This window comes from Dioszegia hungarica, assembly GCF_025882075.1.
Source record: "Dioszegia hungarica strain PDD-24b-2 chromosome Unknown MKK02contig_32, whole genome shotgun sequence".
In the NCBI taxonomy this organism is placed as follows: Eukaryota; Fungi; Basidiomycota; class Tremellomycetes; order Tremellales; family Bulleribasidiaceae; genus Dioszegia; species Dioszegia hungarica.
The window spans coordinates 943,974-964,713 of record NW_026515781.1 but is presented as its reverse complement, the minus strand read 5'-3'; the positions used below and the strand labels follow the sequence as shown (position 1 = coordinate 964,713).

The 20,740-nt window shown below is 57.2% G+C and overlaps 8 protein-coding genes across 8 annotated transcripts; 4 read left to right on the top strand and 4 right to left on the bottom strand.

Moving 5' to 3' along the window:
* Positions 1-81: 81 nt before the first annotated feature.
* On the bottom strand, positions 82-1,471 carry MKK02DRAFT_21079 (Ribokinase-like protein; the record flags this gene model as incomplete). Its single annotated transcript, XM_053086359.1, has 6 exons — positions 82-230; positions 297-687; positions 748-961; positions 1,019-1,211; positions 1,257-1,281; positions 1,325-1,471. The coding sequence occupies 6 exons, from the start codon at positions 1,469-1,471 to the stop codon at positions 82-84; spliced, it is 1,119 nt and encodes a 372-aa protein (XP_052941819.1).
* A 1,454-nt stretch (positions 1,472-2,925) lies between these two features.
* MKK02DRAFT_41684 (CCAAT-binding transcription factor (CBF-B/NF-YA) subunit B-domain-containing protein) lies at positions 2,926-4,124 on the bottom strand (the record flags this gene model as incomplete). Its single annotated transcript, XM_053091661.1, has 3 exons — positions 2,926-3,087; positions 3,152-3,849; positions 3,899-4,124. The coding sequence occupies 3 exons, from the start codon at positions 4,122-4,124 to the stop codon at positions 2,926-2,928; spliced, it is 1,086 nt and encodes a 361-aa protein (XP_052941818.1).
* Positions 4,125-4,720: 596 nt separating this feature from the next.
* On the top strand, positions 4,721-6,111 carry MKK02DRAFT_41683 (OSCP/delta subunit of ATPase; the record flags this gene model as incomplete). Its single annotated transcript, XM_053091660.1, has 6 exons — positions 4,721-4,792; positions 5,031-5,187; positions 5,460-5,752; positions 5,884-5,935; positions 6,000-6,050; positions 6,101-6,111. The coding sequence occupies 6 exons, from the start codon at positions 4,721-4,723 to the stop codon at positions 6,109-6,111; spliced, it is 636 nt and encodes a 211-aa protein (XP_052941817.1).
* A 532-nt stretch (positions 6,112-6,643) lies between these two features.
* MKK02DRAFT_21395 (uncharacterized protein) lies at positions 6,644-9,032 on the top strand (the record flags this gene model as incomplete). Its single annotated transcript, XM_053086410.1, has 7 exons — positions 6,644-6,800; positions 6,924-7,159; positions 7,227-7,982; positions 8,025-8,313; positions 8,356-8,587; positions 8,648-8,792; positions 8,853-9,032. 7 exons carry the CDS (start codon positions 6,644-6,646, stop codon positions 9,030-9,032), a joined length of 1,995 nt encoding a protein of 664 aa, XP_052941816.1.
* Positions 9,033-9,302: 270 nt separating this feature from the next.
* On the top strand, positions 9,303-10,565 carry MKK02DRAFT_30996 (uncharacterized protein; the record flags this gene model as incomplete). Its single annotated transcript, XM_053088186.1, has 5 exons — positions 9,303-9,620; positions 9,662-9,692; positions 9,720-9,898; positions 10,196-10,429; positions 10,464-10,565. 5 exons carry the CDS (start codon positions 9,303-9,305, stop codon positions 10,563-10,565), a joined length of 864 nt encoding a protein of 287 aa, XP_052941815.1.
* Positions 10,566-12,562: 1,997 nt separating this feature from the next.
* MKK02DRAFT_21387 (putative splicing factor SF1) lies at positions 12,563-14,534 on the bottom strand (the record flags this gene model as incomplete). Its single annotated transcript, XM_053086408.1, has 7 exons — positions 12,563-12,780; positions 12,830-13,114; positions 13,159-13,279; positions 13,329-13,979; positions 14,025-14,205; positions 14,296-14,444; positions 14,493-14,534. The coding sequence occupies 7 exons, from the start codon at positions 14,532-14,534 to the stop codon at positions 12,563-12,565; spliced, it is 1,647 nt and encodes a 548-aa protein (XP_052941814.1).
* A 214-nt stretch (positions 14,535-14,748) lies between these two features.
* MKK02DRAFT_41679 (mRNA processing-related protein) lies at positions 14,749-16,723 on the top strand (the record flags this gene model as incomplete). Its single annotated transcript, XM_053091659.1, has 6 exons — positions 14,749-14,779; positions 14,823-15,634; positions 15,680-15,950; positions 16,008-16,085; positions 16,142-16,603; positions 16,656-16,723. The coding sequence occupies 6 exons, from the start codon at positions 14,749-14,751 to the stop codon at positions 16,721-16,723; spliced, it is 1,722 nt and encodes a 573-aa protein (XP_052941813.1).
* Positions 16,724-16,936: 213 nt separating this feature from the next.
* MKK02DRAFT_21215 (putative WD-repeat protein) lies at positions 16,937-20,181 on the bottom strand (the record flags this gene model as incomplete). Its single annotated transcript, XM_053086379.1, has 12 exons — positions 16,937-17,259; positions 17,318-17,534; positions 17,592-17,841; positions 17,895-18,274; positions 18,329-18,598; positions 18,663-18,874; positions 18,923-19,109; positions 19,153-19,522; positions 19,566-19,695; positions 19,741-19,861; positions 19,908-20,008; positions 20,067-20,181. 12 exons carry the CDS (start codon positions 20,179-20,181, stop codon positions 16,937-16,939), a joined length of 2,676 nt encoding a protein of 891 aa, XP_052941812.1.
* Positions 20,182-20,740: the final 559 nt, after the last annotated feature.

The following is a 20,740-nucleotide window of genomic DNA, read 5'->3' as shown; positions in this document are numbered from 1 at the left end:
AAGATTGTACATAGTGTCGGATGCGATTATAATACTGCGCACAATCGTCCCGTCTGGCTACGCAAGATGCCTTCTGCATGCCTACATCTCAGATACTCGATCCTGTAATGCCCGTACGCGCCTCGCTGGCTCGTCCCCCGCCCAGACTTCTTTCCCGCTGACTGTCGTCAAGCTAGGTAGACCATGCTGCTGGACCACAAAGCTAGCCGCCACCGTACCCCACATTACAGCTACTACGTCAGTCACGCCCCTGCGGCTCTTGATGAGCAGTATGCCGCGGCCAGCGTTTAACTTACCAATTTCAATCCCCATGCCTTCGCTCAGAGCAGCTGCCATTGCTCCACAGAAAGCATTTCCCGCTCCCGTCGGATCAACCACCTTATCTACCCAATCAGGCTCCTCGCAACCTTCAGACCAGTACGCCGGGATCCACTTCACCTCGTCATTCTCCTTTGCGAGATAACATGCTCCCATTGCTCCGGCGCGGATCACGACGCCGATCCTTGGCTTCCAAGACAAAAGCGTCTGGGATGCCGACTCTAGCTGGAGCTTCTGATCGTTTTGGCTGGAGCTGCTTAGGTCGGGGAGGGAGAGGAGGGAGATGACTTCGGAGTGGTTTGGGGACAGTATGTCGATTTGAGGTGTGATGCGGCGGAAGAGGGGGATCGAGGAGGGGAAGACATCATACTAGAAGCTATCAGCTTTGTGGCCGCAAGTCCTGGGGTTCCACGCCAAAATGATCCGTACCTGATGAGGCTCCCAGACTATCTTCGGGTCCCATTTCGTCCCGACCTGATCTCTGATCCGCTGCATATCCCTCTCGAAACCCTCGAGCCGTTCCGTGCCCGAGATCATATGGATGGCCGAGATTCCGCCTGCAGCGTCGTCCGGATGGTCCAGCCAGTGAGTTTCGAGAATATCGACTGGTGTAAGTAGGCGAGGCGGAGAGAGGTATTCGAAGCTGGAGATCATCAGCTCTGGACCAGCAGCTGAGATTAAGCGTCGCGCGAAGACTCACACTCTCAGATCCTTGCTGTATCGGTTGACTGAGCGCGACGTGGGATGCCCATCATGTCGCTCTCGGAAGACCCACATACTCTTTCCATAGACTTGTAGCTGCTCTCGGGCCTCTTGCGGCAGAGTTGAGGGTGTGTAGTCGACCATCATCCCGAGTCGCGATGAAGGCAGGAACAGCCGTGCGCCAATAATTGCTGCGATGTCAGGGTCACTCTCATGCTCGAAGATGTGAACCGTACCATATGATCCACCTCCGCCTATCTGCTACAGTCAACACAGGGTCCCATCATGTCCAGGTGGATCGCACCTCATCAGGCCTGTCAACCGGGCGCTCGACCCCATCTTGGTCAATTTGGGTGAATATATCGATGATGAACTCCTCGAGCGTCACCACCCGCCCTCTAGGCGATGACGAGGTGCCATCCGGTAATAAATCAAGAGACTGAGCGGCCATACCCACTGTCTAAAGCGACTAGAGTGTCACTAGACCAAGCGCGGTGAGGCTGCAGCTCGAAAGGGCTGGCGGACCAAAAAGTTTGCCATTGGGGAATGCGGTGTAGGATAATATTTCTCGGTCAGAAAAGCCGACGGATGCAAGATGGATGCGTCTTGGCAGAAGCTTAGGTGGCAAATGCCAGACAGCTGCCACACTGCATAGCACTGGCGCGGGAATAGCAGAATGCCGATCGCCTGTCTGAAAGGATTCATGTCCATACGTGTAGCAGCTTGGCGGTCAGAAAGGATCGGCTAGATTGGGCCAAAGCAGACAGGCGGATAAAAGGCGCCACGGTCCCCCTTGCCGCGGCGATGCACCCATCGTTCTTCCCCGTTACGATAACCACAGTGCTCCATCATGCATCACAACATATCGAACCATCCAAGAGCAACATGTCTTCGTGCCCGAGTTCCCCATCTACCATTGATGGCGACAGAGTCACCACACCGAGGTTCGACTTTTCCGTCCAGCCCGCCGCCGAGGCTGTCGACCCCTGCGCCTTCTGCGATATGATGGGCATCACGGGGGACGGTACCAAGAGCGCAGTCTGGGGCAAGCAGGTGACCTCGCTGGATCCAGCCAGTGACGTCACCACGGAACGCTCATTCTGCCCTTTCCACCACCAGGTCATGCGAGACGGACACAGTCCACTTTCCTGCTCCGACCTGCTCAGCTCGCCGCTGATCAGAAGGCTTCATTCGGAGGTGTCGGCAGATCTGATGCTTGGCGTCCCTTACACAGCGATTCGAGAGAGATTGTCGGCCAAGTATTACGGAGAGGCAGTGCAAGAGAGCCACATTACCACGCGTCAACAACATGACAAAGTGTGGACGGAGCTTTCCAAGACGATCGATGAGTCCATCAGACGTGCGCGATTTTTCGAGGAGGTCAGTACAGCGGTCAATTGCTGGGTGTCCATACCGGGAGGGCAGCTGTAGGGACAGCTACACCGTGACTGAACGATGGTTTGCGGAACGTCTCCTTGCCTCTACGCTTGCTTTACATTGTCTCGCATGCATTGTCTCCCGTCTCCATTACAAATGTTATCGAGGTGTTACTTGTACAACTTGTACTTGTGCCCAACACTACGCTGCATCGGCTGTACAGATACTCGAATAGAAGCCGATAAACGATCGCAACGTAGTCATAGGTGTCCTACGTTGTCATGGGCTTCACATATCTAAAGGGGCTCCACACACCCACACAACGCAGGTAGAGACATCATGTCGTCCTCTAGTGCGTTCGAAGAACCCGCTACCACGTAATGGTACATGTATCATCCGGCCAGCGACTGCCCCAAGCGATCTCCTCAGATAGTGATTGCCCCGACGATTGCTCTGAACTCATACACGCGCAGCCAACAACCTACGTCTTCCAGTCGTCTTCCACATTCATGAGCGATGACTGCTCGCTCAATCCTCCAACGGTCCTTCTTGACCATCGGCGATCAGCGCCGCCGCCGCTGAGGCCTGATCCAGCTTGAGTTGCTCGATCTCCTCGGCAGTGAGGAACCGGCCGCCCTTCCCTCGGGGCCGGGAACAGGCATGCCGATGACGAGATTCGTGCAAGTACGGCTAGACGATCAGCTCAGTCCCCTCGCATATAACGAATGATTCGTAGGATAGTACGAGAGCTGACCTTTCTTGACCGACTCAACCTATTCAGCTCCTCCAATCTCGCCCTCGCCAACCTCCGCTTCAATATCCGATGATACTGCTTGGCGTTCACGTAGAGCGGTTCTTCATTATCCACCTCTCCGCCTTCATCCAGCTCGTCCCTTTCCTCATCTGCGTACTCTTCTTCGCCACCTCCCGCTAGCTCATCTCCTTCCTCGCCTTCACCTTCATCCCCTCCCTCTCCCTCTTCCTCGGCCTCATCGCCACTTCCGCTTTCCTGCCCATCCCCCTCTACATCATGAGCATCCAGCCGCAAGACCGCCAGATCCTGTACGCCCCCGTGTACACTCCGCCCATCGTGGCTATATGCCATACCCGCTCCGCTATCCCGCGAGCCGGAGCGCTGGTTGACATGCCCCGGATGTATAGACCCCTGTGGCTGGTCGTACATCCCGCCATTACTCCCAGACGGAAACCGCATGCCTGTATTTGGCCGCATAGCGTACTCATGGCCTTGACTGGCGTTCCCGTTGGTATGTGAGCCGGAGATGGAGTAGAGGTAGTTTTGCTGTTGTTGTTGCTGCTGTGTGGGATATGGGAGGGTGGAGGAGGAGGCCATAGTTCCGTGCGAGTCGGGAGAGATGGGGGAGGCGGGGCTGTTGATGTACCGATTGTAGAAGTCGGAGGAGGGATCGATGGGGAGGGAGAGGGGATTTATGCCTGACAGTCAGCTCTTGGACTCCAGTGCGAAGGCTAGGTGCAAACTCACCGTCAACAGGCGAGATGGAGTTCTCTCTCAAAGCTTGCGAGAAGTACCCATCCTGGCCTGAGATCATCTGGCTCGAGGCGCTGCCCCGGCTCGACGGACCCGGTCCGGCCTGCCCCAGCGCATACGCATGTTGTCCAGACGGGGTGAGATTGGATCGGTCGTGCGGGAGTGCGTAGGAAGGGCTGAGGTGCGAATAGGGGATGAAGGGGGGTAGGGTGGAATTCATTGCACCGGGCTGCGAGCGCGCAGTGCGCGACGATGGCTTGGATGACGCTGGACGAGGTGAACGATGGTATCGCCTCCGATGAGGTGGTCTAAGCTCTAAGCTCTATGCTTCTCCCGGGATGATCGGATCTGCGGCCGACGGAAAGCGAGAGGACGGTGGCGGCTCTGTGCGGACGATCGGCCGAGCGCTTGACGGAGTTGAAGTTGAACCTGCTGCCTGGGGGAGTGTCTCTCAAGTACCTGCAGCGTTACAGTAGCTCTGTCTATGCACAACTGAGAAAAGAGGTCAAGAAGCAGGACGGTCGGACCGCAGATTCCGAAACAACTGGTAAAACAACCCGGCCGACATGTGAGTGACGTAAGAAATCAAAGCAGTTAATCCGGTCCGGATAGGGAAAATCCGGATCCAAAAAGCGCCACTTCTGCGTAAACACTGGTTCAGCACTGCCGGCGTTTCAGATAACGCCGGTTGCCGTCCCGGCATGGGCTACGTGTCTGGTCCCCTCACTTTACCGGACCCAGGGCGAGAGCCTCTTGCTGCAAAGAGTGTAGCTATAGCTATAGTTGTATTAACACCCTATACATCTCATATACACCATGTCGGCAGCTCGTCTTTTGCTTAAAAGGGGTTACGCGACCGCAGCGGCGGGCACCTCGGGCTCCGTCAAGGTGAGCTAGGCGGGCCGAGCCAGCTTCAAGACGTCAAGGCGGAAGAGGTCGGGAATTGTCGGATATGAGGTGCAGACGGCATCCTCCTGCTGCTCGAGCTTGAGGCGGCTGGAGGAGGACACGAAACGATGGGACTACTCGGCGGAACACCTGCAGGATCGCGAGGGTATCCAGAGAAGGACACAGCGGAATTGCTAGGCCCCGAGAATCAATATCGAGGGTCGAGCTAATACCTCAGGCGCCTCTCCAGCTCAACTCCCTCACTGGCACCTACGCCACCTCGACCTACTTGGCCGCACTGAAGAAGTCAACCAAGGATCTCGAGTCATTGGCGAAGGACATTGAGACTTTTGACAAGAAGATCAAGGAGGACCAAAAGGTCGCGGCTTTCATCCGTGAGTTGAGGGAATTGGAATGGATGGCATGGGGTGGCATGAGAGTCTGGGAAAAGGGTGTAAGGTGGATGAGGGGCGGGCAGAGTGGGAGTATCAGGTGGACCTGAAGCGCTTGACGGGTCTCAGCGGAATGAGGCGGAATGGGCGGATCAGAGTGTACCAGGAGGACTCACTCGGCGGGCGCCCCGCCGGACATCTCGTCAACCCATCTCCTCCCTCCCTCAATACTATGCCCCGGGCAATCCCTATATCTGACCTCTGCTGATCCCCAGAAAACCCCACTCTCTCCGCCTCCGACCGCACCTCGCAAATGAAGACCTTCCTCCCCTCATCGACCTCGCCCATTCTCACCAACCTCCTCTCCGTTCTGTCCGAGAACGGCCGTCTCGCATCCGCCCCCAAGGTGTTTGCCGACTTCAACTCGCTCATGGCGGCGTACCGTGGCGAGCTCGAGGTGATTGTGACGAGCGCGGAGCAGCTCGACGGGAAGGCGCTGAGCAGGCTCGAGAAGGCCTTGAAGGGGACTGAGGTTGCGCAGGGCAAGACGCTCAAGATTTCCAACCGGGTAAGTTTGGCGTATCATTGGAACATGGAACGAGGGGAGACATGGTGGGAGGGGCCAAGGCAGGAATGAACGAGGCATCGAGGGGTGTCGTAGATGGAGTTGCTGTCCCGGTTCATGGCTGACAATTCCAGGTCAACCCCGCTGTCCTCGGTGGTCTCTTGGTCGACTTCGGAGACAAGTCGAGTAAGTCAACTGGCCGATTGTTGCCTGTGCCACCCGTGCGCAAGGACGTAGCTGATCCCCTCAGTCGACCTTTCAGCCAGCTCCAAGGTCAACCGATTCAACGCCGCTCTTTCCCGTAAGTCTTCCTCACTCAACAGTGATCTGTATATGGCTGATAGTGTGCAGAGGGTGTCTAGATGGAGATAGAGTAACAGGCAAGGGAGTTGTGTCTAGATTGATACAGAAAATCGGGATGCACTTCCTTTGTCGGCGGCAGTGAACCCCTTTGCAAGCCTTGTTTCCGGGCATGCCGGGCGTTCCATCGAGATCCCCCTTGCTTTCTATCTCCCCGCACTATAGCTTGCATCATATGCCTCGGCTTGCAATCAGCCTGCACCTCGCCATCATCAGATTGGGGGCCCTCGGCCTCATCGTCAATCCTGCACTTCTCTACTAGCGGTACCTAGACGACCCTGACCAAAAGCATGAACGTCATCGTCATCGCCCAACAATCAATTCTCCGAAAATATCTTGACAATCACTCTTGCTTATTTCCTCTCTCCCGAGCGTATCAGCTCCCATCATCTGCCCAGCATGTCCATCAATCCCTCCGCTACGCGCCCTCTTCCCAGGCGCCGCCCTCTCAACCCCAGCCCGCAAGCTGCGCCCCCTCCTTCCACCGCTGCCCCGGCTGGCACCGATGAAACCCCTCGACCCCGTCCACCGCTCATGCCCACCCGGTCCAAGTCGACCTTGACCGCCAACGCGCCATACGACGCTGCCAAGCCAGACGACGAGGCGGTAGACGACGTGATTGAGCAGGTTGAAGATACGGGCAGTCTGGAGCGGGCTGCGCGAAAACTGGGGCTCTATGCGAAATTGGCGGGTGGGGGTCAAACGCCTTCTGGGCAAGTTGCGGCTGGTGTCAGTACCCGTCCTCATAGATCTGGAGGGGAGGGGGATGTCAAGAAGCCGGGGCAGGCGGGATACTATGATCCCGAGGAAGAAGGATATGTGAGGGCACAGGTGAAGAAGGCAGACGAGGAGTTTGCGGTGGATGATGACGAGGACGAGGACGAGGAGGAAGATGGGGAAGGAGAAGACGTGGCGATGGAGATGAAGAACGGTGATGGAGACAGGAGCGACGTGGAGGAGGTGATCCACCTACAGGAGATCGTTGGGGGTCTTTGGGTGGGGGACTTGGTCGCTGCCATGGACTCTGAAGGGCTTGATGCGCGGGGAATAGTAAGCTCTCCCTCTCTCTTGGTTCGGAGCCACTCAATGCTTTACATCGACAGTAGTTAACTCACAGACCAACATCGTCTCTCTCCTCCGACCCCGCCTTAGCTTCCCCCCTCATTTCTCCGTCTTCGCTTTGGAGATAGACGATTCCCCAGATACCGACATCCTCTCCCACCTCCCCACCTGCGTCTCCTGGATCGGCGAGGCACTTCGCAAACGGGAACGCGCCCTCTCTTCTCCATCCTCCCCTATCGACCCTTCCATCGAAGAAGGTCCGCGCGAACCCCTTATCCGCCAACTCTCCCCTACCCAGCCCGGCGGCGTTCTGATCCACTGCCAAGCCGGCATGAGTCGGTCCGCGACCGTCGCCTCCGCATACCTCATGACCGCCCTCTCCCTCCCTCCGTCCGAAGCGGTCGACATGGTCCGTCTCTACCGGCCCGTCATCGACCCGTCCGAGACGTTCCTGCACCAGCTCGGTCTCTTCCACTCTGGAGACGGAAAAGTCACGCTACGCGACCGGTCCACCCGTCATTTCTACATGGAACGTAACGCTACTTCGTTCATGAATGGCCAAACGTCCTCTCCGGCCGTCGACAAGATGGCCAAGTACCCCGCTACGCCTACTCCCTCCGCGCCCGCTTCCCCGATGGGCGGGCTCGGACGCCGGAAGATCCGGTGCAGGACTTGCAGGCGGTTCTTGGCGGTCCGGGAACATATGATGGACCATATCCTGGATCAAGCGCCGGTCTCTCGGCCCAGGACACCGAGCAACTTTTCCCTTCCCGCCCCACTCCAGATGCACCGCTTGTCCGACGCGGGCTCGGTGGGCGGGGACGAGTCCCCTCGCGAGAGCACGGCGATGGAGCGAAGAGGGAGCGCCGTCTCGGACATTGTCAACCCGCTCACTGGTCTACCTGGCGCGCGGAGCCGTCAACCCAGCATGTCATCGGACCGGCCCAATCTCAATTCCCCATTCTCACCCCTGACCCCCATCTCCCCAACCGACCCAAGCGAGAGCGGCAGCGTGCCCTTCCCCCGCGCTTCTACACCAGGGCTCACTCTCACCGCCCGCGCGCTCATATCTACCGGTACGGCCCAATCACTCTCCGTCGAGTCGCCAGGCGAGATGACACCTGCCCACCCGGGGGATCAGCGTAAACGTTCCGCGTCCACGCCGGGCGGTACGGTCGACCCAGCACCTATGGCCGCTCCTTCCATGCCGAATCGCCGCGCGGCGTCCTCTCGCCCCTTGCAGACGGCGGAGCAGCTCGCTTCTCGCCTTCCACCGCATCTGCAGGCTCTGCGCTCGGGCTCGAGCTCGCCCGTCCCTATCGCGGCATCGCCCATGTCCAACTCTCCCCCTTCTTCACCGGAGAAAGAGACTGCCCATCCTGCAGTGAACGGCTCCGGCTCAGGCTCGGGCTCTGGGTCTGGATCGGGATCTACGGCGTCTGCGGACGGAGCGAGGACTGCGGCGAGGAGGCGGAGTATGCTGAGTATGACGCCGACCGGAGAGCGTCGGGGAAGCGCCGCGAGTGTCGCAGGCGGGATAGGCGGATTCGGGGGGGAGTTGGCCAGTACGGGAACACCCATCTTGGTGAACCCAAGGTGCTCTGGATATTTTGTCGAACCTGTAAGTCTTTCATTGCCCAGCTGTTGTGAAGTGTGGATCGGGCCGAAGCTGATTCCTCAGTTGACGTGGATGGAACCTGTTCTTCGGACCGGAAACATCTCGGGGAAGCTTATCTGCCCCAACGAGAAGTGCGGAGCCAAGATTGGGAACTTTGATTGGGCGGGTGTTCAGTGCGGGTGTAAGGAGTGGGTCACGCCGGGCTTCTGTATCAGCCGGAGCAAGGTGGATGAGGTGTGGTAAACGGTGGGGGGACTCAGTAACGATGTTTAGCCTGCATAAACATGCCAGGGTTGGGTGTTCACGATGCACCTTTTGCGACCAATCTTCTGACTACTCTGACATCCTCTCGCATGATCGTACTGATAACTAGTCTGTAAAAAGTCATGCATACTAAATCTCCGATGAACCGCACGAGATGAGAACGGATCGAAGCCATGAAGACCAAGTCCACATCAAAGATTGCCTTCGGGGGTGGGATCATCGTCGTCACCGGTCGGGTCAGTAACGGTGATGGTAGGCGGAACGATGGTACCGGCACTGGTAGCTGTGCAGGTGGTGGCGGAGCGTTGCTGGCGAGCCGCAGCGGCGTCGGCACCTGCCTTCCGGGCGGTAGCAATGATCTCGCGAGCCAGGTTGGCTGTTGCGTCAGGACCCTTCGGCGCAAACGGAGAACGCCCAATAGCGCTAAGTTTTCGGATCAGCGAGATCAATAACAGAGATGTCCGCAACTACCTTGTCGCTTACCTGTCCTCCTGGCTGATCAATGGCTGCAAAACCGAGGTCATCTCTTCCACAGATGACTCGTTGTCGGAGCCGGCCGCGTCCAAAGTCGTGCCGCTGAGACCCGCCTTGTGATGCTTGATGATCAGGCCGATCAAGTCTGCCCTGCCGTCCCATCCAGTTGAGGCAATGATGTACTGTACGTAGTAGGGTTAAACTTCCCATCGAGCAGTCCGATCGGTCATCAAGGCCTTGAAAGCGCTGAGAGCTTCCACATCTGCGGACCTGGCGGATCGCCACAGGAACGGTTTGATCAGGCCGCCGGTATAGCCTGTCAGCTCCGAGTATTCCTCCTCGTTGTAGTTGATGGTCGACGACATTCCGTAGTGAGTACGTGTATTGGTGCAGGGATGTGTATCGGAATGGACAGGAACGAAGTTGAAGTACGGTCAAAGACGCAGTCCGTCTTCCAGCTAGATATATATACCCCGCAACCCGTCCGCCGGACTGTCGCCACCCTCTCAGCGTGGCCAATGCAAGAGATCCCTAACATCCCTTGTGATCCTTTGAGAACTCTTGCAAGGCAGGGCACGCTCGCGATCAAAGCGTATCGTCCAAGGGCCATTTAGCTAGAAGCTGAAAGCGCGATCTGGAAGGGGCGATGAGGTGCATTTGACGTAAAGGAAAATGGCGGGTCTGCGTTTTACGCCTCATATCGGCGTACTGTCCAAGGCTCATTTGTCGCGCGGCTCACCGAGGGGCGCGCATTTGCAAGTGATAGAAAGGGGAAGATCGTGAACGGAGTCCTTGCGCTATACGTTTCGCCCCGCTGTAGTATGTACTGCCAGTTGGACACTGAGCCGACCGTACATAATGCCTCCTACCCAATGTCTTCCGCGAGATTGCGAGGTCGCCAAGTGGGCGATTCGCCACCCCTAAGCTGATCAGCAGAGTGGGTTGATTTTCGTGCTGCACTATGTAGTATATGTAAAGTCATTCTGCCTGATCTGCGTCGTAGCTCTGACACGCACTGGTTCTGTGGCTCTGAATTGAGCTGGCTAGTACGCATCAAAGGGGATTGCCATGTCTGCCAATGTTGGATGAAGACGCTTTTGGTCGCCACCGAGATGCACTTCTCGATGCGATCCAATGGTCCTAGTCAGTTTGGCCCTCGATTTTATCAGTCCCTATGCATTGTCTCGCATATCGCAGCATTATGTACAGACTCGCTCAAGACCTCATCCTCTCATTCACATTCAACTGATCTCCAGGGATTGTCACGGGCAGCGCACAATAGCGCTTCAATTGCAACTGGCCCCGGGCACAGTGATGACGAAGACGCCTCGAGATCGGGCAACGTTGAGGAGACTTCGGGCGGAATCCTCGGAGCTGGAGATGAGTTCCTCGCGCTGTCGGTGAGGGTATTGAGCCGGTATCGGGGGTTCATGCTCGGCCCCTCCATCATCTTGTCTGCAGTCGCTCGTTAGTGGTTCGACTACAGCTAGAAGCAGGAACTCACTGAAAATCCAGCTGCATAGCGCCTTGCAGCGCCTCGGTCAGCTGAGTCACGAGCGTCTCGATGTCCTGACTCGGATCCTGGGCTGCAATGATAGCGTCAAGGCCACTGAGCTTGTAAGTCAGGTACGCGCGCCAGTCTGCGTCCGTCACGCTCTTCACCTGACTGGCCAGTTCGGTCCTGGAGGCAGTCAGAGCGGTCTGGTCCTGTGTGTTGGCCATATTCTCCAGGAACGTGGAGATCCGCAGCCCAGGCCCATCTTTGATCACCGAGCTGGGTTCTGTGGGCTTTGAAGCAGTACCCATTCTGGGAGGAAATTTGTGGCTGGTAAAAGTGGAAGTGAGGTGGGATGAAGTATGAAGTCAGACGAATGATGGATTTGATCCGTTATATAGTATGTATCGCCAGAAGCCTTGACCTCGCTCGCCACTCGCCCAGCTCTCTGCCTCTCTTTGCGCCCCACCCCTGGATTTCCTTTGACTCCCTGACACGCGATCTGGCGTGACCCCTTCGCTATGGCGTAGGCTCCAAGCCTCATTTAACCAGATCTGAGCAAAGAAGCATGATGATAAATGACAGGGGCTTGATAATCGTCAGTCTGGGCTCGGCCGCGTTTCGTGCTCTCAGCAGTCATGTCGTCCGAGGCTCATTTTGCCAGAATCTTGATGGACGAGTTATAGTGACAGGGCCCGATCATCAAAGGATCTGATTATCGTGAGATGAGGGCAAGCCCATGGGGTTACGGCTAATGGGACAGCCGTACAACAGTGTGGCGTCAAAGGAGACAAGCGCTCTCTACGCACTGTGTCACTGAGTGATGAGTCAGTAGTAATGATGGTCAGTATGTACTGCCTGGCGACGCGGAGACCATGGTAGGTGCATATAGATCACTCGGTCGAAGAGACGATGTAGACGTCCCTCGGCTATAGGCCAATTGTCGACCGGCTGAGGCAGCCGAGCAGCTACGACGGGACGGGTGTGCAAGGAAGGGAGGCTCGAAGACCGTCTGACCAGGCTTACGTGTAGCTGCGTCGAGTCCATGACCAAGAGCAAACAGCTCTCTTACCTTGTCCGACCACTCCTGCATGTGCTGAGGATGGCAGATGGTCTGGCTGCCGATTCTCGCGGAGGAAGAAAATAGACAGGTCAATATGAACCTCGTCGGGCATACATTAGCGAAACCTCTCCCCTCCTTCCCTCTTCCTCCTTCCCATCCCCTTCTATACCGCTATACGACCACCCCGCTGCGTTACGTTAAAAGAGTCTGTTATCTGTTTTTGGCTTTTTGTTTTCGCTGGTCTCGTCTTCATCCATCAATTAACGAGAACCGACACCCCCCCTCTCTCGCCTACTCGTACACGATACTCCGGTCGACAGTCAGAAAGCGACAGCGTGATCAGCATCGAGAGCCGATCAGCTTCAGCTTTCTTAAGCTTGTCCGAGGTTGGCGTAGTAGCTAGACATTAGGTCAGTTTCGGCTTTTCACGTTAGACCTGCCTCGTGAGGCGGGTGAGATAGAGGGTTAGAGTGAGACTCACTTTTGATACGCGTCCGGTGCGCCACCTTGGACTTGACCGGGAGGTCCGCCATACCCGCCACCACCACCGCCTCCACCACCGCCGTAGCCCTGGGGTGGTCCACCACCCTGACCGTACCCGTACCCCGGATTCTGATGCTGTTGCTGCTGCCCGTACCCGCCACCTCCGCCACCTTGGTAACCGCCACCGCCGCCGGGAGGTCCTCGGAATCCACCTAAAACATCAGCTTCATCCTTGACCAAGCGCAATGCGAAGTCACTGACCTTGAAGGAAAGGCTGGTTCTGCCAATTCTCCGGCATACGCCAAGGCGGAATCTCATTCTTCGGTACCTGGGGGATCCCACCCGGCATGGCATGCCCACCCTGCTCGCCGAGCTCCTGCATGAGCGCGGTGTATTCCGAATCGAAGGCGGTATCCTTGGTGGGCATCATGTTGGGGTCGCCTCGGCCGCGGCAATCACGCGCCATGTGGCCGGCACCGCCGCAGAGTCGGCAGATAACGTTGGCAGAGTAGACGCGCTGGGCGGGGCATTCCCACCGGCGATGGCCTGCAAATCAGCTGTAGTTCGCAAGATGAAGGGGAGGAACCTACCCTTTTCACCACAGTTCTGGCAGAGCTGGTTCTCGTCATCTCGGAGTGTACCGTTCAGGGAGGCGAGCTCTCGAAGCTGGTGTCGCTTGTGGTCGTTCTGGCCTTCGGGAGTAGAAGCAGCCTGGATGAGTCAGCTTTTGCTCGTACGGTCTTGCAAAGAGGCAACTCACAGTCTCGATAACCTTGTTGATCAACGCCACACAGGCCCGCACCTTGGCCTCATCATCCGCCATAACCAGACAATGCAACTCATCATCCTCGTCATTCGGGAAGTCTCCAGGTCTCTGCTTGCCCTCCTTGACACTCCCCTTGCCTCGGATCGAAATCTTGGCACCCGACTGCCTCTCCATCGTCTTGAGCGTATTTCCACGCGGCCCGACCAAGAGACCAAAGAAGTTGATCTCCGGGAACTCCTTGACGGGGATGTACACCTTGTCCGAGGGACGCCCGAACCGACCACCTCGGCCAGCATAAACATCGGTGGGCGGCTTGAATGTTGGGTCGGCCTTCATCGCTCGGTCAATGAGGCGAAGACGCTCATCTTCGAGCTTCTTGCGGTATCGGATATCGAGCGTGTTGGTGCGGCGACCGTACGGGTCGTATTCTGGTTGGGGGGAAGGAGAGCGCTGACCGGGAGGAGGGATGACGTCTCCGGTGCGGAGCTTACGACCGATTTCCTCGAGACGGACGTGGATGGCGTAGTTGTCCAATTCCGTCTGCGAGACCTTTCCAGTGATTTGGGAAGGGAGACCGGGGAGTTCGACCTTTTGCGATTCCGCACCCCACCTGGACTTTCGCTTCCGTGGTGCGTCTAAAATCAGCTCAATCTCAGCACCAGAAAGGGTCAACTCACCATCCGCAGGAACAGGCTCTCGGTCCCTCCCTCGATCCTCGCGATCATCATACCGCCTCTCCCTCTCTCTGCCCATATCCCTCTCCCTGTCCCGCTCTCTATCCCTGTCCCTTCCCCCATCATACCCCCTATCATCCCTCCGCTCCTCCCTCCTGTCATCCCTCCTGTCATCGCGCCGAGGCTCATCCCACCGACTCTCCTTCTTCACCTCGCGGGGAGGCGGGGCGCGCTCGTCCCACCTGCTCGAAGAGGGCGGACCGGGCGGGGGGGCCTGTTGACCATACGCGGGTTCTTGGGCCCTATCGCGCTCTTGTCGACCGTTGAAGAATTGCATGTCCTGCGGAGGAGGGCGAGAGTAGCCTGGACCGGGCGCAGCGGCGGGAGGTGGGGCCTCTTCGGGCAGACCGAATCGGCGCTTGTTGGCCACCGGGACCTGGGGATTAGACATGAGTCTTTCCTTCGAGGGAAAGGAAGTACTTACATCGTTTGTCCCGGATACTGCTTTGGTAGCTGGGCGCCACATATTTGTATGTGTTGCTAAGAGGATATAGGAGACTAGTGAGATATGGTATGGTCAACGGAGGGAGAATTAGGAGATGGAGATGGCTGGGCGCAAGAGGCTGATTTCGGCGTTTCCGGCGATTTATCCGAGTGGCACTTGACTGTTTGCCACCCAACTATACCAGCACTATAGCTAATCCATCTCTCTCTCTTACATCTATACTTACTCAGCTACCATGGCGGAACGACCACAGATCATCAGTACCAGTACGTCTCCCTCCCTTCGGCCTGAGCCCTTGCTGACATTCAGGCGTCACCGCCAAGCTCTCTCGGGAGGAGCAGCGTAAAGTCCGGGACCTCGAAGCGGCTCGGAAAGCTGGTACCGCCGCGCCCGCCCAAGACGAATCTGGAAACGCCATCAACCCTCACATCCCTCACTTCATCTCTCGTGCACCATGGTACGCCGATATCGGAGTCCCTTCGCTCGCGCATCAGCGTGTCGAGGAGAAGGAGGGAACCAAGCTGGACCAATGGTATGACCGCGGTCAGCGAGCCGGGCCAGCCAGCAAGAAGTTCCGGAAGGGCGCGTGCGAGAACTGCGGGGCGATGTCGCACAAGCAAAAGGACTGCGTGGAGCGGCCTCGGAAGAAGGGGGCAAAATATACCGGCAAGGATATCATGGCGGATGAGCTGGTCCAGCATTTCGATGGCGACTACGATGCCAAGCGGGATAGGTGGAATGGGTACGATCCGGCGGCGTACAAGGCGGTAGTGGATGAGTATGAGGCGATGGAGGAGGCGCGGCGAAAAGTGAGGGAGGAGGAGATTGATAAAGCTGCGCAAGAGGGGGAAGGGCAGGTCGTACAGGAAAAGAAGAAGGTGGTGGATGATGAGTTTGGGTCGTCGGATGAGGACGAGGAGGATGAGGAGAAGTATGCGGATGCGGCGGAGCAGGTGGGGCAAAAGCTGGATGAGAAGAACCGGATCACGGTCCGGAATTTGAGGATAAGAGAGGATACCGCAAAGTATCTGATCAATCTCAATCCGGAGTCAGCGTACTATGATCCCAAGACCCGGGCGATGCGGGATGCTCCAGAAGAGGGGAATAAGGACGCCAAAGATGTAAGCTTTCCCTTCACAGTCAGTCCTCTCAGGCTGACCCGGCAGATGAAATTCGCAGGCGACAACTTCACCCGGTACTCTGGCGAAAGCACCAATATGGCCAAACTCCAAACCTTCGCGTGGCAATCCAACATGCTCGGTCACAACGTCCATATCGAAGCCAACCCGACAGCGGCGATGATGCTCCACAAGGAGTTTACGGCCAAGAAGGGGGTGATGAAGGATACCAACAAGGTGTCGATTTTGGAGAAATATGGAGGGGAGGAGCATCTCGAGAGGTTGCCTCAGGAGCTGCTGCAGGGGCAGACGGAGGAGTGTGAGTTGATCTTTGCTGCTTTCAGGATCAAAAGAAAGCACGAAACTCATGATGTAGATGTCGAATACTCGCGGACTGGAAATGTCATTAAAGGCCGAGAACGAGCCAAAGCCATGTCGAAATACGAAGAAGACAGTGAGCTAGCGTTTCCGTGTGGACGTCTCCTTATGCAGGGCAGAGCTGACTCTTAGTCCATCCAAACAACCACAAATCCGTCTGGGGCTCCTTCTATGACCGCGCCAACGCCGCCTGGGGCTACACCTGTTGCCACTCCCTCACGTACAACTCGTACTGTACCGGCGAGGCAGGCAAGGAGGCCAATACATCTACGTCTGTCGCTGCTCTGCTTGAGACCGCCGGGGACAAGAGACGGATCGACGAAGAGGCCGAGGCGGACCGGAGGCGTGCCGCTGCGGCCGAGGCGGAGAAGGCTGCCAGTGCGAAGGCAGAGAAGGGTAAAGGCAAAGAGAAGGAGAGGGAGAGGGGCCAAGCGGGGATTGCGAAGCGTAAAGAAGGCAATGAGGATTTGGAGCTCGACAAGGATCGACTTAAGCGCGCAGTGGCGGAAGAGAGGAAGCGGAAGGAGATGGGCGATGAGGAGGCGTGGGCGCAGACCAAGAAGGCTAAAACGGATGTTTCGCAGGAAGAGCTGGGTGAGTTGGATTCTTGGCATGAATGGGATGAGGGTAGAGCTGATACAAGCAGAGGCGTACCGCTTGACAAAGCAGGCGTTCGACGATCCGATGGCGAATTATAAGGATACGGAGGAGTAGAGGAACGAGGGGGAAAGGGGTAGCTGTCATCATTGTAGCATCAGTCGCATTCATGCACGTTGTATCTGTCCGCACCGCAGTCTACTGATCTCGAGTGATATGGCGCTTCTTCGGAAACATCTGCTGGTTCCGCAGTGCAGAGACTGGCGGACTCTGCTCAAAGGTGCATGCAACACAACAAGACCCCCTCACACCTCCGCCCCTGTGGGCGCCCTACAACCCCGCACTCCTCAAAAATCCCAACGTCCCCAAACTATAACCCACCAACTTGCCCAACCGTCCCCCCTCCCTCCCCTGCTCCTCCCTGAGCTCCTTCAAACCCCCCAACAACTCCTCATGCGCAACCAGCACATCCCCATGCACTCTCAAAAAGACAGCAAGGTACGCCTGTACCGCTTCGAAATCTCGATGACTCTTCAGCCGCTGGGTAAGGGCGGTGATAAACGCGGCGAGGTGCGGGAGGGAGAGGAGTGATCGGATTTCGAGGTCTAGGAGGGATGGGGGAAGGGATTTTAGGTGTTCAAAGAAGGCGGAATCTAGCGGTCAGTTACATCATCGCGCAGATGCAAATCAAAGATGGAAGATGTAGCTTACAGTCCCCCTCGACATCCTCAACAAGTAATCGGCGCGTGAAGTCGCTCTCGACGAACCCGGCCCCATCCCCCAGATCGATCCGTTTCCCGCCGGACTGCTTCAATGCCTCGTCTTGTGCCGAAGAGAGATCAAAGCGGGTCTCCAGCCCTTGTACGGTAGGGAGGAAGAACGGCGCGGCTTCGGGCGCCTTTGGGGGCTCCTTTGGTTTGTTCCGTTGCTACTATATCAGCTTGACCCTTCTGAGCAGGAGACCTTCCGAGCGGTGTAAGCTCACCCTAATTGTGTCCAGGTTGAGAAGAGTCTGCCATCTACTCCTCGGGAGCAGCGTAAGTGTCAACAACCCCCCTTCGAGCTGCTCGGGCGAAACGTAGAGATCGGTATATTCCGGTTCGCCAACAAGTTCCAATCCGTCCATCCCGATCGCGTCTTCCTCGCCTTGGATCGACGGAAGGGCGAGGTCCGGGACGGGCTCGTCTTCGTTGATATGTCTCAAGGACAGATCTGAGAATTGCGCCCTATTTGCCCTATTCGTCAGCTCCGATCACCCACCCTCGACTTGGGAGGCCGGAATACGTACCACAGGTGCACCCCCAAACTATCCACATGGCTCGTAGCCAAGAAATCCCCCGTCGGGCTGAACGTCAAGCTCGTCGCGACGCTCTCCGCCCTAAAGATATCCACCATCCGTCCGGTGGGTATATCGTACGTCCGCACGCACCCGTCCAGGGCACAAGCGACTACCCATCGGCCCGAGGGCGAGAAGCACGCGTCGAGGATCCGGCCCTGGAAGCCCCGCAATTCACGGACGATGCGGTTGGACTCGCTATCGACGAGACGGAGGGCGAGGTCGTCGCAGATGCACAAGAGGAGGTTGGAGTCCCGGTTCAGGGTGAGAGCGGTTATGGAGGATGGGAGGGTGAGGGTTGAGAGGAGTTTGGTGCTGTGGAAGTCGAACGTCTGAGGTGTCAGCTCTTCCTCTCTGTATTACGTGGTGCAGGACTCTTAGCTCACGTATAATTTCCCCTCGAGCGTACTGGCAATAACCCGCGTATTAAGCGCATCGGTCACCAATCCAGTCACAGCCTGTATCAACCTATCCTCCTTCACCGCCTTTTTCTTCGGTTTCGTCTGCGCAATAATCTTGGGCTTTGAATCGCCCGCAACCGTGCCCGACAACGCAAAAGATCGGCGTTCCTTCCCGGATTGCATGTTCCACATCCGGATCTCGCCCGTCGAGGACCCGGCCAGCCCGAAGTTTCCGCACGCAGTGACGCAGACAGACTCCAAAATCAGCTCTTTTCCTCGCCTCGTCTCGTAAGACTGAACCAGTAAAATATCTGCTCACCTGAACAACTCCATCGTCCGCCTCGAGCAGATTCGTCCCTATCCGCTTCTCCAGCGCTCTCCATGTCCGCGCGATCCCATCGTCCGCGTGCGCAGTGAGGACGTCGTCCCAGTCTTTCGAGCGGGTCGAGGAGCTCGCTATCGCCGTGATCTGGGGGAGTTTCAGGTGGTCTGATGAAACGCCAAGAGTGAGGGCTTTCTTGATTACCGCGCCTGTCCGTCAGCTCTGACCCGGACTGTGACCAGTTCCGGTGAGCTCACCCTGCGACAACTCGTGACTCCTCGAGTCCCTCACTACACTTGTATACCTCAGCGCCCGATCCCTTCCAGCCGTCAAGATCTGTTTCCCGTCGTCCCCATAGTACCGTACCCAAGCGGGCGGGGCGTGATGTCCGCCTCTGAACTTGAGAAGCCGGGGTACGGAATCTGGCGAGTCGAAAGCCCATTGCTACTCATCAACTCTGCCCATCCACTTCTTCACTCGGACTCACCTTAACACTATTATCCTCGCTGCTGGTCATCAACAGAGGCTGCCCCTGGACCCACTGACACCCCGCCACGCCCTTCTCGTGCGCTCCTCGCTGCACATGCGCAATCCGGCCTTTAGAAAGATCCCATACCGCGAACGAGCCATTACTACACCCGCTTGCCAGTATGGGCGGCCCATCCATCCTGAACGAAAGAGAGGTGACCGCCCCATCCGTCTGACTCAGCTGGAGGATGGGCTCGTCCAGCCGTAAATCGTGTAAACGGATCGTGCCGTCCGTATGACCTATGGCGATCACGTCAATAGCGGGAGATTGGGCGAGGGAGGTGATTGGGGAAGGCGAGGAGGGGGCGGAGAAGGTATGGATCATGGTACTGCTGGTCAGTCCGGCAAAAAGGGGTGAGAAGGGGAACGTACCATGTCCTAATATTCCAGAGCTGCATTTCTCCGCTTTGAGACCCGACGATGATTTTATTGATGTACGTCGCGGGGTGATGCAGCGCCGTAGCGATAAAGGTGGTATGGAAGGCGATCTCATTTTCCAGCTCTTGGCCGTTAGCTGTGTTACACGCATGAAGCTATTTCAGCTCACTCCGGGTGGCCAGGTTCCAGATGAACATCCCCTTCCCATCCTCCCGAAGCGCAAGCATCTGCTCGCCAAAGATCATGATTTCCCCAAGTGGTGCTTTATTCGGCGAGTTGAATTGTCCAGCCTATTCCATCAGCTTCTACACTCTTAGATGCGGGCTATCAACTGACCTCCTTGCCTCGGATATATCGGATGATCCGTGGTCCTGCAGCCGCAAAGACTTCTGTGCCCGTAACCGCCAAGCTCGTGATGGCAGCTCCAGCATCCGGGCCTAACCCATCAGCTCATCCCCTCCACTAGCTGTTTCCCCCGGACATCGGCAGACTTACCGACAAACAACAAAGTCATCCTTCCCGCATCCCACATCATCCAGCTCCTCCCCACACTAACGACGACCTGTACCGCCGGCGTCGCCAGCGCCCCCTTTGGCACGTGCACAAACATAGCGAACGGGACATGGTTACACACGTATCCGAGCGCTCGGAACGGCGCAAAGATGCGTGACGAGCTCGGCGGGGCAGGGGTCGACGGGCCTGCTTTGGCCGTTGCGGTTGCGTCAGAGGCTGGCTTGGCCTTCTTGACCGGGCGGTCGGCGAGCTCTGAGTTGCTCATTGTGGCTGCAAGGGATGGTAGAGGATAGAGTGAAATTTGCAGGTTGTAGCTGGACCTTGGGACGAGTGTGGACTTGAAATCTTGGGTGAGCCACGTGGAGAGAGGAATGATGTCCGTGCGTCGAGTGGAGCCCCAGACGGAGCGGACCACAGCTGTTGGGTCGGTTGGACGCGACTCCGCTCCAGCAACTTGCTACCCTTCCTTTCTACCTTACTTGAAAGGTACTCTACAAGCGTACTCTATAGGTAGTGTGACTCCTGGAAGTCTTGCCCCTTCCTGCATTGCCCTCGGAGAGAATAGCGTCACGTTACCCATACCCGCCGCTGTCTACATCTGTTGTCAACCACCATGTCCGACGACGCCCCTTCGTCCAACCCCGCTTCTCTGCCCT